The following is a 17,398-nucleotide window of genomic DNA, read 5'->3' as shown; positions in this document are numbered from 1 at the left end:
AGCAGGATAGGTTAAGAGAGGATCAAGGTGATGAGGGCCTGGAAAGAGGGGCTGGGGTCGAATCACCAGATCATGTTGGTTGCAATGGAAGAGCCTGGAGTTTATTCTCAGAACAGTGAGAAGCCACTGGAAAGTTGTTTTTTTGTTTTTCTGTTTTTGAGACAGAGTCTAGCTCTGTCACCCAGGCAGACTGCAGTGGTGCAATCTCGGCTCACTGTAACCTCTGCCTCCCAGGTTCAAGAGATTCTCCTGCCTCAGGCTCCCCAGTAGCTGGGATTACAGGCACATGCCACCACACCCATCTAATTTTTCTTTTTTTTTTTTTTTGAGACAGAGTCTCTGTCACCCAGGCTGGAGTGCAGTGGCGCAATCTCAGCTCACTGCAACCTCCACCTCCCTGGTTCAAGCGATTCTCCTGCCTCAGCCTCCCGAGTAGCTGGGACTACAGGGGCATGCCACCATACCTGGCTAATTTTTTGTGTTTTTAGTAGAGACAGGATTTCACCACGTTAGCCAGGATGGTCTCAATTTCCTGACCTCGTGATCTGCCCAGCACGGCCTCCCAAAGTGCTGGGATTACAGGCATGTGCCACCACACTCCACTAATATTTTTTGTATTTTTAGTAGAGACGGGGTTTCACCATGTTAGGCTAGTCTCAAACTCCTGACCTGAGGTGATCCACCTGCCTCGGCCTCCCAAAGTGCTGGGAATACAGATGTAAGCCACCGAACCCAACCTACCTAACATGGCAAATTTTTTTTTTTTAAATATTGAGTGGGAAAAACAGATCATAAAACCATGTGCCTATGTACGCTGCTGTTTTGGTGAAGAATGGAGAAAACGACATGAGAGAAAAAAGAATGACAAAGCATATGGATATGGAAATATGGGACTACAAAAGGACACACAACAGAAGTTACTACAAAGATATGGAAGTATGAGCAGTTCTTTTATTTTCCTAAATTCACAAGATTTCATTAAACTAACATAAATGGACATAGAATATTATGGTACAAGCTCCTCTACCTGGAGGAAGCAATGAGTCTGAATGTAGAGTTCACAGGACTAATGAGCAAATACTCTGACAATAAAGGGTAATTTGTATCAGACTCTGAGGGGGAAGGAGCTCAACTAGGGATCAAGTTCAAAAGCATTTATAAAACAACTGACAGGTCTTGTTTTACAGTGTGATTTGCCACTAATTCTTAAATAAGAAAGGCACTCAAGTATTGCTGCTAACTAAAGAACAAACTGAAGATGCCTCCTGGTGAAGTGATTTATAGCAAGCTTCAATGCTGAAAGCAAACAAAGCTGTTTTAAGATTTGGCTACAATGTCAGTGAGTAATACAAAGAATTTAAACATAAAGTAATTCTATCACCCATTTCCTTCCCTCCAACCTACCTCCCTTCAGCCTGCTGAGCCACTGAGTTAATCCACAGAAGATTTTTTCCAACAATAGATGATGACCAGACAGCAATTCCCTGTATAGCTTCAGGACAATGAAGTTCACATAGTGCTTCTACCACCATCATAATGGTTACTTCCAATTCATTCCCCTGAAAACGCATTCAGAAAAGTTAGTCACCCAATACCATTAAAACATAAATCCCTATAAAATTTACAACTGATCACAGTCTGTGCCTGCTTAAAGCCAAATGTATTTAACAATTATTTTCACAATTTTCACATTATTTAGCTCAGAATTCTTTAAAATGTTACATATAAAATAGCCACAAAGGGTGACTAACAGAACCTTAGCAGCACATGGATGTTTGTACCCCCACCCCAAAGTTACCCAAACATTTAACCTGTGACCTCTGTAGGAATAACACATGGAGTAAAAAGAAAGCAAAAATTAAATATAAATAAACAGGAATTAAAGAATGATTAACTTCATGTGTTTGAATACTGCTTGACATTACCTCAATTGCTAAACATTTTGTTATTTTTGGATTCCAGTTATTTATTGTGAGCCCACTTTCAAGCCAGGAATTACTCAAGCATTTGTCATATGTTATAAAAACAATTTCTCCTGGCCAGGTGCAGTGGCTCATGCCTGTAATCCCAGCACTTTGGAAGGCCGAGGTGGGTGGATCACTTGTGGTCAGGAGTTCGAGACCAGCCTGGCCAACATGGTGAAACTCTGTCTCTACTAAAAATACAAAACTTAGCCGGGTATGGTGGTGGCTGCCTGTAATCCCAGGGACTGAGGCAAGAAGAGGCTTGAACCCGAGAGGCGGAGCTTACAGTGAGCCGAGATCGCACAACTGCACTCCAGCCTGGGCGACACGGTGAAACTGTCTCAAAAAAATAAATAAATAAATAAATAATTTCCCCCATAAACAAATTTTCAGAATTACCTTTAAAGTTCTAAACTTTGCACGTAAGAAATATAGTTTTAACGTGTTCTAACATGAATATTGTTTTAACATGAACAAAAGCATGAACATTATTTTAACTTCTAACACTGTTTTAACACGAATAAAATAGGTAACTCTGGCAGTTGTTGCTTTTACAAAATACAGGATCAAAACCTTTGAAAATGAATCCAAGCTTTAACTTATTTTATCCATAGATTAAATCATACCAAAGGAATTAAACCATGTTTTTCTTATTAACAGACTTCAAATGAACTTCAAACACACCACTTTACCTGAGATAGGCTGGTTGTTTTCATCTCTGTAAGCAAGTCAAAGCCATGTCTCACTGTCACTGCAGGCTGGCCTGCCAACAATCCTACCCTCATGATGGAGAGTCGAATCCGCGTTAGCCAGTCCTGACAAGTTTGGCGACTGGTATAGAAAAAAGTTCTAATGACCTTTACGATAAGAGAAAGAAAAGCTCAGGACTGGTTCAATTTGTAGGTAAGGATGTCTCACCTATATATAAACCAAACACACAAGTCTATTGTGATTTCAGCTCTGCACATACTGCCAGCTGTGACCATTAAACTGCTATAAAACAACACTATCTCATGGAAACCAACCTTGGGAGGTGAAGTTAATGCATTAGCACATCCCTCATATGCATTATACATTAATTTCTCCAGATTTTCCAGATACTGCAGAAGAAGAACAAGTCTAAGCTGGTTGTTACCATGGCCTTCATCATTGTCTGCAGTTGTCCACTGACTAACATCCTGATCAGGGTTTAATGTGTGAGCTGCGAGACTTCGAATGATACCTGAAAGCAAAGACAACATTCTGAATTTTTAAAAATCTTAAAGTTCCTAGAATAAGTGTGAGTTTTTTACGACAAATTCACATTTATCAAGTATCCTCTGTCTACCCATCATTTAAAAACAAAAAATCCAAACATGAAAGATCTTTCATTTTAGGGGAAAAAATATATATATATTTTCCACACAACTCCCATAAGTTTTGGAAAAAAAACAAACATATTTCCAATGCAATTATTCAATGAAAGCTTATTCTAACAAACATACCTGAAAATTATTGACTTTTTTTTCAAAAAAAATCATATACTCTCAAATCTTTAACAAAGATTTAAAAATCCATTATTTCTTAATAAGGCTTTGAAAGTATTCACATCACAAAGCTTGAGCGAGTTACCTTCAATTGTCTGGAAGGTGTCTTGAGCTCTGCCCAGTGGAGTTCTCAGCTTAGAAAGAACAGTGAATTGTGCAGCTTCCCATATGGCCCACTGCCAAAGGATAGCATCTGTCTTCAGGAGATTGCGTGGAATTGTTGACTGGTCACGCTTATCCAGTCTCTGGCAGCTATAGAACAGTCTTTCCAACCAACTGTCCTTCCTGGGAAAAGTAGTTTCATATTTAAAAGACAATGACAACTTCATTTTAATAATGAAAAAAAAATGCAAGGGGAATGGGAATAAGGAACTGTAATTTTCCCTACTCCAAAAAAAGGCAAAACCTATGAAATTGAGAAGCATTATGTCCCCCCCTCTCATTTTGAGGTCTTTTATAGTTAACAGGATGAGGTACAGTGTGGAAGGATGATTAGGGTAAATGGCTCATGCCAGTCAGGAATGAAACTCATTCAATGCAACTAAGCACCTCTAGAATATCTCCACCCCGACCCCACTCCCCAAAGTGTTAATGACATCACATCAGTTAACTGTTAACCACATTTCATTACTCAATTTCAAAGCCCATTTTTGTTTCTACAGATGCTATCTTCAAAGCAATTTTCCTACTGATGAAAACTGAAATAACCCATATGAGAAGAATGTTACTTGATACTCTGCCACCCCCAAACATATTTTCTCTTCAAAATTGCATGTAAAGTCAAGGGAATCTTAAAATTATCTTTCCCAGATAAAATAGTCAAAGAAATGCCTTACCCTGTTCTATGAGAGTTCCCATACAAAATAAAACTAATAACATCAGAGAAATCTTGGGGGTGGAATATATTACTTGGTGCTTTACTCATGTGACTTCTTAATGCTGAAGAAATTTCTTGAATTTCTTTTTTTTTTTTTTTGAGATGGAGTCTTGCTCTGTCGCCCAGGCTGGAGTGCAGTGGCGCGATCTCAGCTCACTGTAAGCTCCGCCTCCCAGGTTCATGCCATTCTCCTGCCTCAGCCTCCCGAGCAGCTGGGACTACAGGCGCCCGCCACCACGCCCAGCTAATTTTTTTATATTTTTAGTAGAGACGGGGTTTCACCGTGTTAGCCAGGATGGTCTCGATCTCCTGACCTTGTGATCCGCCCGCCTCGGCCTCCCAAAGTGCTGGGATTACAGGCTTGAGCCACCACGCCCGGCAAATTTCTTGAATTTCTATGTGATTGTTATTGCTGTAGACAGAAAATAAAGTTGTTGTTATGCAAAATATTTTAGCTTAAAAGGTTAGCACATACTGTAGGTGGATTATTTACTTATTAACTCACTGGAGGTGAAAATATAGTAAAATTGAGACTTTCAAATGGATACAGAGATGTGATTACAACTTTAGATCCTTTTTTTATTCACCTCAGATGGGTAATGTGCCGACATCATAAGAGGATTTGAGGGAGGCATATCAAACATGTGAACATAAAAACCCAATCATTATGCTTATGTATTACAAAAGGATCAAGTTTAGGCTCTTAAAAGCTCCCAAATCAACTTGATCAAAAACAATGAAAGATTACTGTTTAGTTTTTCAAATATCTGAGCTACTAAGAAACATATTTTGGCACTACATGAGTTATTCTATACTAATTATTGTGAGCCTATAAAGCTCATTAAAAATTTTTAATTTTCTTGCAGACTTGCAAAATTTGATTATTTGACATCACTTCAATCACTGGCAAGCAGGGCCATAAAAGATGTGTCATTAATGCTCTAACAGGTGATCTGTCTTCTCCTAAAGTAGACAACCAGTAGAGGCTGTAAATATCACAGAATGTCTTTGCTCCAAAACAACTGTTATACCTTAGGACAACATCTAAAGGAATTGATTTCAACAGTTTTCCAAATGCTTGTCGAATACGAGTTCCACGGTGCACTAGTTGAACACGGCAAACATCAACACATCTATGAAAGAACGAAATAGACAAAGCAGGTGTGTTAACATTTCCAGGTTATTAGGGTTAATGTCAAAAGACATGATCTTAATTTCATACCTCTGTAAAAGATCATCTGGCAAGGAAGAGGACAGAGCGTGTAGACTGCTGCATGCCTGCAGACAGATATTCACATCTTCAACGAGAGCTATTAAACATTAAAAGACAGTTACTTTCAGCTGGCCAAAAGAAATTATATCCCAGTTTGTCATAATTATCTGAATCCATTCATTCATTCAACAAAGAGTGAGTGCCTACCACAGACTAGGCACTGTTCTTGTCCAGAATCCTCATTGACTGTCACATTTGGAAAAATGACACATTCAACAAAACCGACGTAATGTAACTGATGGGTCATCACACAAACCTTTTTCTGAGAGAAAATGTAAAAGTATATGCAAACTATAAACATTCACGTAAGCTTAAAAATGTGACAATCACTTCAAAACATTTTTCTAATACTAAGAATGAAAAAAAATCAAGACTGTATATCTGTCATTAAAATGAGGATTACACATCTTCAGGTCAGGAAAAGAGCTCGATTGATGACCATCTCCCATTACCAAAGACCCTTTTAAGGACTGATAAACAAAATAGAAAAAAAAAAACAGAGTCTTACTGTTGGCTAAAAGGCCTTTGCAAAATTTATGGAAAGACGGAAGACAGAATAAAGGTGCATATGTTTCGGACTTCTTCATTAAAACAGCTACTTCCAAAGCCCAAGTCATTAACAGTTTCCTGAAACACAAAATATACAGTTGACTGTACATTAAAAAAAACAAGAACAAAAACAAAAAAAGTTAAAAGCCTAGTCTTCTTACATTGGTTTTCTCTTGGTTTTTCAAACATCTCAAACAATAAAAAATAAAAATAAAAAATGAAACTATAGAAATTACTGTCAAAATTGTTGTGTGCCTTTTAAGAAAACCTCCCAACACAGCATGATAATAGCAAAGAGGCCGGGCGTGGTGGCTTACCTGAGGTCAGGAGTTCAAGACCAGCCTGGCCAACAACATGGTGAAACACCATCTCTACTAAAAATACAAAAATTAGCTGGGTGTGGTGGCGGGCACCTGTAATCACGGCTACTTGGGAGGCTGAGGCAGGAGAATTGCTTGACCTGGGAAGCAGAGGTTGCAGGGAGCAAAACTCCGTCTCAAAAAAAAAAAAAAAAGCATAGAATATTAAAAATCTATATATATTCTTCAATGAAACACTGGGGGTGAGGGATTGAGGTTTTTCATGTATTTCTCTTCAGAAAGAATAAGAAAGCCTAGATTAAATAATAAAACCAAATTATAAGGTGTTTGACAATAAAGAAGCTGCTCTACCTCACCTCTATAATCCACATTTTTAAAAATTTTTTGTAATCCACATTTCTTATTCTCAAATTATAAAGGCAAATTAACAAAGTTAGGAATAGTTAATACTATATAATATCTGTTACCTCGTGTCCTGGTTAAGGTTATCTTTCTTAAGTAATATTCCCAGAAGATTTAATATAATTGAGAAATGTTGCTTTGTGGCCGTAGTTACAGTGCTAATCACAGCTCCATCAAACAAAGGAGAGGAAGAACTGAGGCTACTAGAGATAAAGTGATCATGCCTGAAAGACAAAGCATAGATTATCTTTTCATCTTTAATCAAAGAAAGCAAGCAAGTCCAAAGTTAAATCAACATACATCTTTAAAATCTACCCATTAAAAAAATAAAATGTTTTGTGGGGTTCTTTTCTTAAGAAAAATTTGTGAATACAGTACCTGGTACAATGAGAATACAATGTGTAGAGCACAGCATACTGAATGGCAGGGAAGTGAAGAGCCAGGTCACTGTGCACAATCATCAGATTCTTACTCAGAAGTGCAAAGACAGTTGGAGATAGCGCCCACATCTGATCATGTACAAAACAAAGTAAGTTTATGGCTTCTCCAAAATAAGCACAAGCATACAGAGTTTATCCTTCAAAACAGGGGTATTTGGACATTTTTAAATTAAAATTAGATTGGAAGGGATCTAGTACACTACACCTGGGACAAATACTCTTTTGTGAAGTCAGTAAAGCCTTTGCGTGCAATATAGCATCTCTATGCAATGCAGCAACTCCTCATCTATCGCTACAGTAAGAAAACAGCCACAGGTCAGGTGTTGTGGCTCACACCTGTAATCCTAGCATTTTGGGAGGCTAAGGTGGGCAGATCACTTGAGCCCAGGAGTTTGAAACCAGCCTGGGCAACACAGGGGGACCCCATCTCTACTAAAATTACAAAAATTAGCTGGGCATGGTGGCGCACACTTGTAATCCCAGCTACTCAGGAGGCTGAGGCAGGAGAATCGCTTGAACCTGGGAGGCAGAGGTTGCAGTGACCCGAGATCATACCAATGCACTCCAGCCTAGATGACAAAGTTAAGACTCTCTCTCTCAAAACAAAACAAAACACCAGCCACATACAAAACACAGGAATGAGAGTACCTGTGTTCCAAGAAAACTTTCTTGAGTCGGAGTCTCTCGCTCTGTTGCCCAGGCTGGAGTGCAATGGGGCGATCTCAGCTCACTGCAACCTCTGCCTCCGGGGTTCAAGCAATTCTCCCTGCCTCAGTCTCCCAAGTAGCTGGGATTACAGGTGCCCATCACCACGCCCTGCTAACTTTTGTATTTTTTTAGTAGAGATAGGGTTTCACCATGTTGGCCAGGCTGGTCTTGAACTCCTGAGCTCGGGTGATCTGCCTGTCTCAGTCTCCCGAGGGATTACAGGCGTGAACCACTGCGCCTAGCCCAACGAGAACTTTCTTTACAAAAACAGGCACTAGTGTTGTGATGGTTGTACACTTCTGTGAATATACTAAAAATCAGTGAATTATACACTTAAAATAACAAACAAAAAACAGGTGCTGGGCTGTATTTGGCCCACGGACCATAGTTTGCTGATCTCTGGTCTAAACAGAGCCCTTTGTATGTGCCTTTTGCGGAAGTAGACTGTATTTCCTCAATTTTCCATATACTGCAAATGGCAAGGTGCCCTGTTCAATAAGGAAACAGAGGCACACCCTGCCACTCTACACCTTTTCCATCCATCTTTTTCCTTTACACTGCCAAGACACTCCATTCCACCTGACTGCCCCATCCCCACCCACTTTCTCCTTATTTCTAGAGTACAGGACATAAACATCTTTGAATCTGTAAATAATGTGAATAATTTTCCTCAAAAATCAAGCTTTCATGTTTGAAGAAGAGTTTATTGTGACTTCAAACACAAGCTGTAACTGGTAATAAGCGAAGCAGCTATGGAATTATACAAGGCAATCCAATCAAACAACATGGAGCACATTGAAGCGCAAACATCAAATTTTACCTTCTTCCTCCTAAAAACTTTATTCCCTAATTACATCCATTACTTTCTTTCTTTGTTTCTCTCTTTTTTTTTTTTCTTTTGAGACAGAATCTGGTTCTGTAGCCCAGGCTGGAGTGCGGTGGTGTGATCTCAGCTCACTGCAACCTCCACTTCCTGGGTTTAAGCAATTCTCCTACCTCAACCTCCAAAGTAGCTAGGATTACAGGTGTGCACCACCACCCCTGGCTAATTTTTCTATTTTTAGTAGAGGCGAGCTTTCACCATGTTGGCCAGGCTGGTCTCAAACTCCTGACCACAAGTGATCAGCCCGACTTGGCTTCCCAGAGTGCTGGGTTTATAGGTGTCAGCAACCGTGCCCAGCCTACACCTATTATTTTCTATTAAAAATAATGTTTTTCAACTCTGTGTGGTCCAATAGGAAGAAGAAATACATAAACCATAAACAATAAATACAAATCAAGAGCAGGGCCACGTCGAACTACTTAAAAAAAAACACACACAGGCTGGGCGCGATGGCTCATGCCTGTAATTCCAGCACTTTGGGAGGCTGAGGCGGGTGGATCACCTGAGGTCAGGAGTTTGAGACCAGCCTGGCCAACATGGTGAAACCAAGTCTCCACTAAAAATACAAAAATTAGCCCGTCATAGTGGCAGGTGTCTGTAATCTCAGCTACTCGGGAGGCTGAGGCAGGAGAATTGCTGGAACCCGGGAGGCAGATGTGGCAGTGAGCCGAGATTGCACCACTGCACTCCAGCCCAGGTGACAACAGCATGACTCTGTCTCCAAAAAAAAAAAAAAAAAACAAGAAACATTTGTTTCCCCCCTGCAAAAGAAAGACTACAGGTTGAGTATCCCTTATTCAAAATGCTTGGGACCAGAAGTGTTTCAGACTTTGTATATGTTTGGATTTGAGAATACCTGCATATATATAAAATGAGATATGTGGGGGATGGGACCCAAGTCTAAACACGAAATTCACTTATGTTTCATAGACACCTTCTATTCATAGCCTGAAGGTCATTTTATGCAATATTTTAAATAATTTTGTGCATACAACAGTTTGGACTCATCACATGAGGTCGGGTGTGGGATTTTCCACTTGGGGTATCATACTGGTGCTCAAAAAGTTTCAAATTTTGGAGCATTTTAGATTTAGGATTTTCAGATTAGGGATGCTCACCAGTAAGTGTTATGAAAATATTCCAAAATCCGGCTGGGCATGGTGGTGCCCACCTGTAATCCCAGCATTTTGGGAGGCCAAGGCAGGTGGATCACCTGAGGTCAGGAGTTCACAACCAGCCTGGCTAACATGGTGAAAACCCATCTCTACTAAATACAAAAAAATTAGCCAGGCGTGGTGGCGCATGCCTGTAATCCAAGCTACTTGGGAGGCTGAAACAGGAGAATCGCTTGTACCTGGGAGGCGGAGGTTGCAGCGAGCCAAGATCACACCATTGCACTCCAGCCTGGGCAACAAGAGTAAAACACTATCTCCAAAAAAAAAAAAAGTATTCCAAAATCCAAAATCAAAAACACTTCCAGTCCCAAGTATTTCAGATAAGGAATATTCAACCTGTATGAATGTTTCTAGGGAAAAAGAGACAGCCAAAATATAAGACCATGTATAAGAACTAACTTCAGTAGACAGAAAGAAAAAAGTACCAGGGGAAGAAGAAAGAGACCACATTTTAAAACAACTATACAAATCTGAGCTGTAAGAAACACTGACATTTTCTATAAGCATGCTAGAGCAAATAGGAGAAATTCATAAAACATTTTCTAGAAAATAAAACTAATATAAAAAAACTTATCAAGATTTGTCAAGGAAAAAGAAGAAAAGTTAAATATAATGGCAAGAAAACATTCCTACCAATTTTATTTATCCAGGCATGTCTTAAATATGGCTGTTTGCTACATACAGTGATTCTGCAGACATGTTGACATGACAGTGAAATACATAAATATGTAATGAGAAAAGGCTTAACTGTGGATAAAACAAAGTCATTACAATTAAAGACTCACCCCTATTAGTGAGTTTTTGGCATTTCCAATTGTAGTCAGGGCACTGAGGTCAAATTTAACTACAAATTTTGCATTGTCTACATTGAACACATGATTCTTAAAAGCCTCATGTTTTATTTCAGAACAGGCCTCAGGAAGTTGCAGACTGTGCAGGAGGTCGTTTAGGGCACAAGTCATTTCTCCCAATATTAACTTATAGGCAGTCTCCAAAACAGGAATATTCTTCAAGCTGAGCATTGCTTGATAAACAGCATGGGCTACAGCAACAACCTGAAAAACAAAAAATTCAAGGAAGTGATAAATGGAAAATAAATCTTCTAAAATTATATGGAAAATAAATCACTATCTGTATTAGTGCTGATGATACAAATAAATTTAAAATTGATCAATTCACTGTCCGTAGCACTTAATATTTTAATTTTTTAAAAACCAATCAGAAAACTGACACAGATCAGTATGCTATTTCAAATCTATTAAGTTTTATCACAAATAAAGAGTACTATAAATGAAAACTGTCAATATGAAATTTCCAAAATGGCCGTTTTTTTTTTTTTTTTAAATAATCAACATCAAAAGACATATGGAAACAGCAGTTTAAGACTGGGTTTCTTAAATCTACCAGGAAAGTCTGTGGTGGATTTGACTAGGGGGTGGTTGAAAAGCCAGTCATTTTTGTTTACAAAATATACAGTACTTCTTAATTTATAACTTCATAAATGTGTCAACTTGTTTTACCCTTATGAAAATTTAATAAATTTAATAACAGCAAAAGATGCATAGTCTGAAAAGAGTATCTGGCACATCATTCATGAAAGTATTCAGTATGATTATCAAGAAATATAAATTTAAAAGAACAAATACAATCACTATATTCTAAATCAAACATTTCACATTTCACTCAATTTCACTTATATAGCCTGGTAAGCAACATTAGGTCCAACTCTTCAGTGACTCAAGTTGTCAAAATTCATTATCAATGTATTACTTACCTCTTTTTCTTTATGATAACACAAGAATAGTACTTTAGATGATGGTATAAACAGTTTTTCTACAAATGATGATGGCAGTTTTGTATTTATCTGTTCAACAATCTAAAAGAATAAAATTTTTAAAAAATGAGCTTCTCAAATTACAAAAAGACATGCAGAAACCTTAAAGGCACACTGGTAAGTGAAGGAAGCCAATTGAAAAGGCTACATACTATATGACTCCAACTGCATGGCATTCTGGAAAAGGCAAAACGATGGAGACAGTAAAAAGATCAGGGGTTGCCATGGGCTTAAGATGGAGGGAGGGAGGAGTGGGGACAGGGAATGAGGAAGGAGTGGGTAGAACATAAAAGATTTTTAGGGAAGTGAAACTATCCTGTATGATACTGGTAATAGGGGAAACATGTCATTACACATGTTAAAGTCCATAGAATACATAACACAAAGTAAACTATAAAATTAGTTAATAATATCAATATTCACTCCTTTGTAATAAATGTACCACACTAACACAATATGTTAATGAGGGGGAAACTGTTGGGATGAAGAAGGTATATGGGAACTCATTGTTTTCTGCTCAATTTTCTGTATATCTAAAAAATAAAAGTCTTTTAATTTAGAAAAATATATCTAAGCTATATTTTAAGGCCTTAATACTGTGACATTAAAGTGTTTAGACACCTAAATAGGACACACTTATTTTACAGTTATCATGGGCATTTTTTCACATTAGCAAAGAGAGGTGTAATTCTGGCAGAAATGCTCAGCAGAATGTCATTTAGAATTTGCTTTAAAACAAGCCAGTTGGAGATGAAAGGATAACAAAGAGGCCTAGATGAAACCAGATGGGCCGTTTGTTTCTAATTATAGAAGCTGAGTGTTAAATATGTACAAATTTATTATACTATGCTCCCTATTTTTATGTGCTTCAGAATGTCCATAATAAAAGTGGGGGGAGGATATTTATGGTTAAGAAATTAAAGGAGGCCGGCCGGGCGTGGTGGCTCACGCCTGTAATCCCAGCACTTTGGGAGGCCAAGGCAGGCAGATCACGAGGTCAGGAGATCAAGACCATCCTGGCTAACATGGTGAAACCCCGTCTCTACTAAAAATACAATTGTGCCACTGCACTCCAGCCTGGGCAAAAGAGCGAGACTCCGTCTCAAAAAAAAAAAAAAAAAAAAAAGAAATTAAAGGAGGCCAGGCATGATTGCTCACACCTGTAATCCCAGCACTTTGGGAGGGCAAGGCAGGAGGATTACTTGAGACCAAGAATTTAAGTCCAGCCTAGAAAATGCAGTGAGACCCCTTCTCTCCAAAAAATACAAAGGTTAGCCAGGCATGGTGGCATGCATCTGTAGTCCCAGATAGTCGGGAGGCTGAGTGGGAGGATCACTTGAGCCCAGGAGTTTGAGGCTGCAGTGAGCTCTGATTGTACCGCTGCACTCCAGCCAGGGGAATACAGCAAGATCCTGTGACCAAAAAAAAAAAAAAAAGAAAGAAAGAAAGAAAGAAAAGAAAAGCAAAAAACAAAGAATCTGGTGCGTAGAGCAATGTTTCCTCAGAAAAAACGAGTAAAGCTACACTGAGACTAGCTATCAACCACTAAAAATAGAGGCCTGGCAGAGTGGCTCATGCCTATAATCCCAGTACTTTGGGAGGCCAAGGCAGGTGGATTGCTTGAGCCCAAGAATTCAAGACCAGCCTGGGCAACATGGCAAAACTCCATCTCTACAAAATAATATAAAAAATTAGCCAGGTGTGGTGGTGCATGCCTGTAGTCCTAGCTACCTGGGGGGCTGAGGTGGGAGGATCACCTGAACCCAAGAGGTCAAGGCTACAGTGAGCCAAAATCATGCCACTGCACTTCATCCTCTGCAACAGAGTGAGACCCTGTCTCAAAAAAAAATTTGCATTAAAAATAAAAGTAAATAGACACTAAAATGAAAGCATAGATTATAAGACTGATGAATGTACTCTAAAAAAATAATATAATAAAGCAAAGCCCTTGTTTTTTCTTTTTTGAAGACAGGGCCTTTTTTGTCACCTTGGCTGAGTGCAGTGGCACAATCAGAGCTCACTTCAACCTCAAGTTCCTGGGCTTAATCGATCCTCCTCCCTCAGCCTCCCGAGTAGCTAGGACTGCAGGTGCACACCACTACACCAAGCTAATTTTTGACTTTTTGTACAGATGGGGTCTCACTACATTGCCCAAGCTGTGCCAGAATTCCTGGATGCAAGCAATCCTTCTGCTTTGGCCCCCCAAAGCGCTGGGATTACAAGCATGAGCCACCATACCCAGACAAAGCCCTTAATTTCCTACATATCCATTTAAGGGCCTGAATAAACCAACACATTAAAAAGGAAAAGAATAATTCACATACCAGCATGAGTAAATTCAAGACTGAGATGATATAATCGGTACCACGAGTCTGGCAATTCTCCAGTTGGTCTAATCCATATGTAATGACCATGTCACCATGTATAGTCATGCTAGGATCCAAGCTGCCGAGCAAAACACCAACACACTCATTAGCAGCTGTCAACACAGCCTCAGAAAAAAACACCTGGTTTGCAGCCGTCACACATCTCATTACTCTGTACAGAATCTGTAAATGGGGAAAACAAGCAGCTTTTTAAAAAAATTCACGTGCTTCCACAAAGCAAGAAAATACTTTTTATTTAATGCAATTTCAACTGAAAATTAACTGCTTGCCTTGCCAGCAGTCTCTTAATATTCTAATTCTCAGTAGCTGAATAATAATGATACCTTTACTACAATATGTAAACATGATCTTGGCTAAAAAATCCTAAAGTGCTACTATGACAGGAAATGGAATCTGCCATCCTCTATTTCCCACATACCCAACTTCGTTTCTCCCAATGTCACTAAATGGCTGAAGCTCAGAATCTTTATCATGAAATACACCACGACAGTAATGGTATCGACAGCATGGGAATAGCCAGCCCACACATACTACAAGCTAGCTCTTGGGCTTTTGGGAATCAATCTTTCAAAACTGAACATACGAGTCACTTTAAGCTTATTAAAGTTTCTATCTACTGATGGTCTCTTTTGAAAGATAAGCACTCTCATGCTTACCACATAGTATCTTCAAAAATCATATGATTTCCAATACACACACAAACAAAATCCCCCACTTAACTATAATGGCCAATAATTGTGTACTAAATTTCTAATAAAATAGGGGAGAAAACAGAGCAAATGTTAAAAAATATTTCTGTAATATTTAACAACCAATACATACAGGATTTTATTTAGTCTACCCATGGTTTTCATTAAAAGTATCCTTGGAGGTTGGGCATAGTGACTCACATCTATCATCCTAGCACTTTGAGAGGATTAGCTGGAAGGTTCTCTTGAGTCCAGGAGTTTAAGACCAGCCATGTCAACATAACAACACCTCATCTCTACCAAATTTGTTTTTAAATTAGTTGGGCGTGGTGGCTCACACCAGTAGTCCCACCAACTACTTGAGAGGCTGAGGTGGGAGGATCACTTAAGCCTGGGAGGTCAAGGCTGCAGTGAGCCAAGATCGTGCCACTGCACTCCAGCCTGGGCAACAGAGACCATGTCTCCAAAAAAAAAAAAAAAAACAGAGTTGGGGGGAGAGGGCAGAGGGGGAAGCATTCTTGGCCATGCATGCACAGTGGCTCAGGTCTATAATCCCAACACTTTGGGAGGCTGAGGTGGGAAGACTGCTTGAGGCCAAAAGTTCAAGACCAGCCTGGGAAACACTGAGACCCCATCTCTACAAAAATAAAAAATTAGCAGGAGCTATGCTGGGAGGATAACTTGAACCCAAGAGATAGAGGCTGCACTGAGTCGTGATGGCACCACCCCACTTTAAAAAGAAAAAAAAAAGCTGGGTATGGTGACACCCGCTTGTAGGGCTGAGTGAGGTGGGAAGTTCACCTGGGCCCAAGAGTTCAAGACTACAGTGAGCTATGATTGCACTACTACACTCCAGCCTGGGTGACAGAGTGAGGTTCCAGCTCCAAAAATAAATAAAAAAAATAAAAACCTCACCATTCTACCATTCTCAAAGGCCTAAAAGATCCTCATAAATCAATATACACCTATCCTATAAATTATGTCCCTTTTATTTTATGTCTGAATTAACGGCTTTTTATTTCAACTCTGTACAATCTTCAAACAACCACCTTTTAGACATTAAAAATGAAGCAAAGATATTAAACCATTTTGAAACCATATTGGTTTAAAATACCGATATGCTGGTTTCATTTAAGTTCTGACATTTCTGCTCAAGCACACAACTTACTATATAATCAATATCCTATTTTATTTAGCAACATGTTCAGCAAAAGTATATGCTCCTAAAAGCAAGTTTTATCCTAACGGTAAAATTTTCATCAGTTAGATTAAATTTTTTATGACTGTATCACACATGCTTCTTTCTCCTTATTCAAAGCAGAGCACAATGCCTGGGGGTCATTTCTTGTGTCTTCCACTGAACCCTCATTGGATGTGCTATATACAGTGCAGCTAATGTCTGAGGCTGTTCAAGTGTGGCAATCTAGCTACCTCATTTTTAATTTGTTTATGTTCTTTGATATCAGGCTATCAAAGAATATAAAGATACACAAGTTTTCATATGAGTTCCATCTTATGCTCAGAGAAGATTACTTTCTGAGGCTTCTCCTACAGTGTGCTATTCGTAATATGTTGAAAAACTAAAAGGAAACCCAATAATTTAAAAGTAAAATTATAAGAAATATTATTTAAAAATGAAAGAATAAGATTTAAAAATTCAGAGTGGCCTTTTGTCATGGGAGGGTAGGGGAGTTGGATGAAAGGAGGATGAGATATAACAGGATTCCCTGCTTTTCTGGTTATTTAAGAAAGCAGTCAGACAATATATACATATATACATACATACATACATACATGCTAAACAAATGAAGGATTAATAACAGTTCACCTGGTAAAGAGAATCATTTACAATGTAAAACAATTTTATTTTTGAATGACACTTCAAATGCCCAAAAGCACTTACATCTGTTACGTATGCCTCAGTAATTGGAGGACCCGAATTGGGCTGAGGCGTTCCCCAATGCTCCTCACCACAGTACTAAATACCCGGAGAAGCGCAGCCAGCTTTGGTAATGACACTGATGGAGGAGGCACGTCTTCATCCACTGATTCCCCAGAGGCCACATGGCTGAGGTCCTAGATGTGAATTCACAGCATTCTTAATAAGTAGTACATTGTTTAAAAAAAAAAAACAACTCTAAAATATTTCAATCAATTCATTTTAGAATAGATTTTTAGGTTTTTAGAAAGAGAACTGTGGCCCATGAGAATATTCATGACTCTGAATATAAAAATGGGTTTTACCTAATTATTTCAAAAAGCCAACATTAAACCCAATAGACAACAAATTAAGGAAATAATCTCTTAAATCAACTCAGAAAGCTGTTGGGGAAAAATAAATTCTAGCACATATGCTCTAGTTATATGTAGG

The 17,398-nt window shown here is 38.8% G+C and overlaps 1 protein-coding gene and 1 non-coding gene across 3 annotated transcripts in view; both read right to left on the bottom strand.

The window, feature by feature from the left end:
• Positions 1 to 3,130: 3,130 nt before the first annotated feature.
• The window catches only part of LOC101129998 (serine/threonine-protein kinase SMG1-like), a 28,755-nt gene continuing 14,487 nt past the window's right edge, over positions 3,131 to 17,398 (bottom strand). Inside the window, exons 1-12 of one of the 2 annotated variants that reach the window (XM_055366546.2) lie at positions 16,931 to 17,068; positions 14,276 to 14,500; positions 11,892 to 11,993; positions 10,903 to 11,172; positions 7,290 to 7,420; positions 6,977 to 7,135; positions 6,149 to 6,267; positions 5,590 to 5,677; positions 5,399 to 5,500; positions 4,682 to 4,779; positions 3,576 to 3,775; positions 3,131 to 3,186 (exon numbers count right to left, since the gene is read on the bottom strand). In XM_055366546.2, the coding sequence (XP_055222521.2) occupies positions 3,690 to 3,775; positions 4,682 to 4,779; positions 5,399 to 5,500; positions 5,590 to 5,677; positions 6,149 to 6,267; positions 6,977 to 7,135; positions 7,290 to 7,420; positions 10,903 to 11,172; positions 11,892 to 11,993; positions 14,276 to 14,485 (1,365 nt within the window). In that variant the 5' untranslated portion in view covers positions 14,486 to 14,500; positions 16,931 to 17,068 and the 3' untranslated portion in view covers positions 3,131 to 3,186; positions 3,576 to 3,689. Of the gene's footprint in view, positions 3,187 to 3,575; positions 3,776 to 4,681; positions 4,780 to 5,398; positions 5,501 to 5,589; positions 5,678 to 6,148; positions 6,268 to 6,976; positions 7,136 to 7,289; positions 7,421 to 10,902; positions 11,173 to 11,891; positions 11,994 to 14,275; positions 14,501 to 16,930; positions 17,104 to 17,398 lie in introns of those variants that run through there. The other variant, XM_031006271.3, reaches the window with a different exon arrangement.
• Positions 4,954 to 5,057, bottom strand: LOC129527842 (small nucleolar RNA U13). The gene has a single exon (XR_008672941.1). It is a non-coding gene; the product is annotated as a small nucleolar RNA U13 (small nucleolar RNA).

This window comes from Gorilla gorilla, chromosome 18 (genome assembly GCF_029281585.2).
Source record: "Gorilla gorilla gorilla isolate KB3781 chromosome 18, NHGRI_mGorGor1-v2.1_pri, whole genome shotgun sequence".
Classification (NCBI taxonomy): Eukaryota; Metazoa; Chordata; class Mammalia; order Primates; family Hominidae; genus Gorilla; species Gorilla gorilla.
Note: the sequence above shows the minus strand (reverse complement) of the source record. Positions and strands in the feature narration are given on the sequence as shown.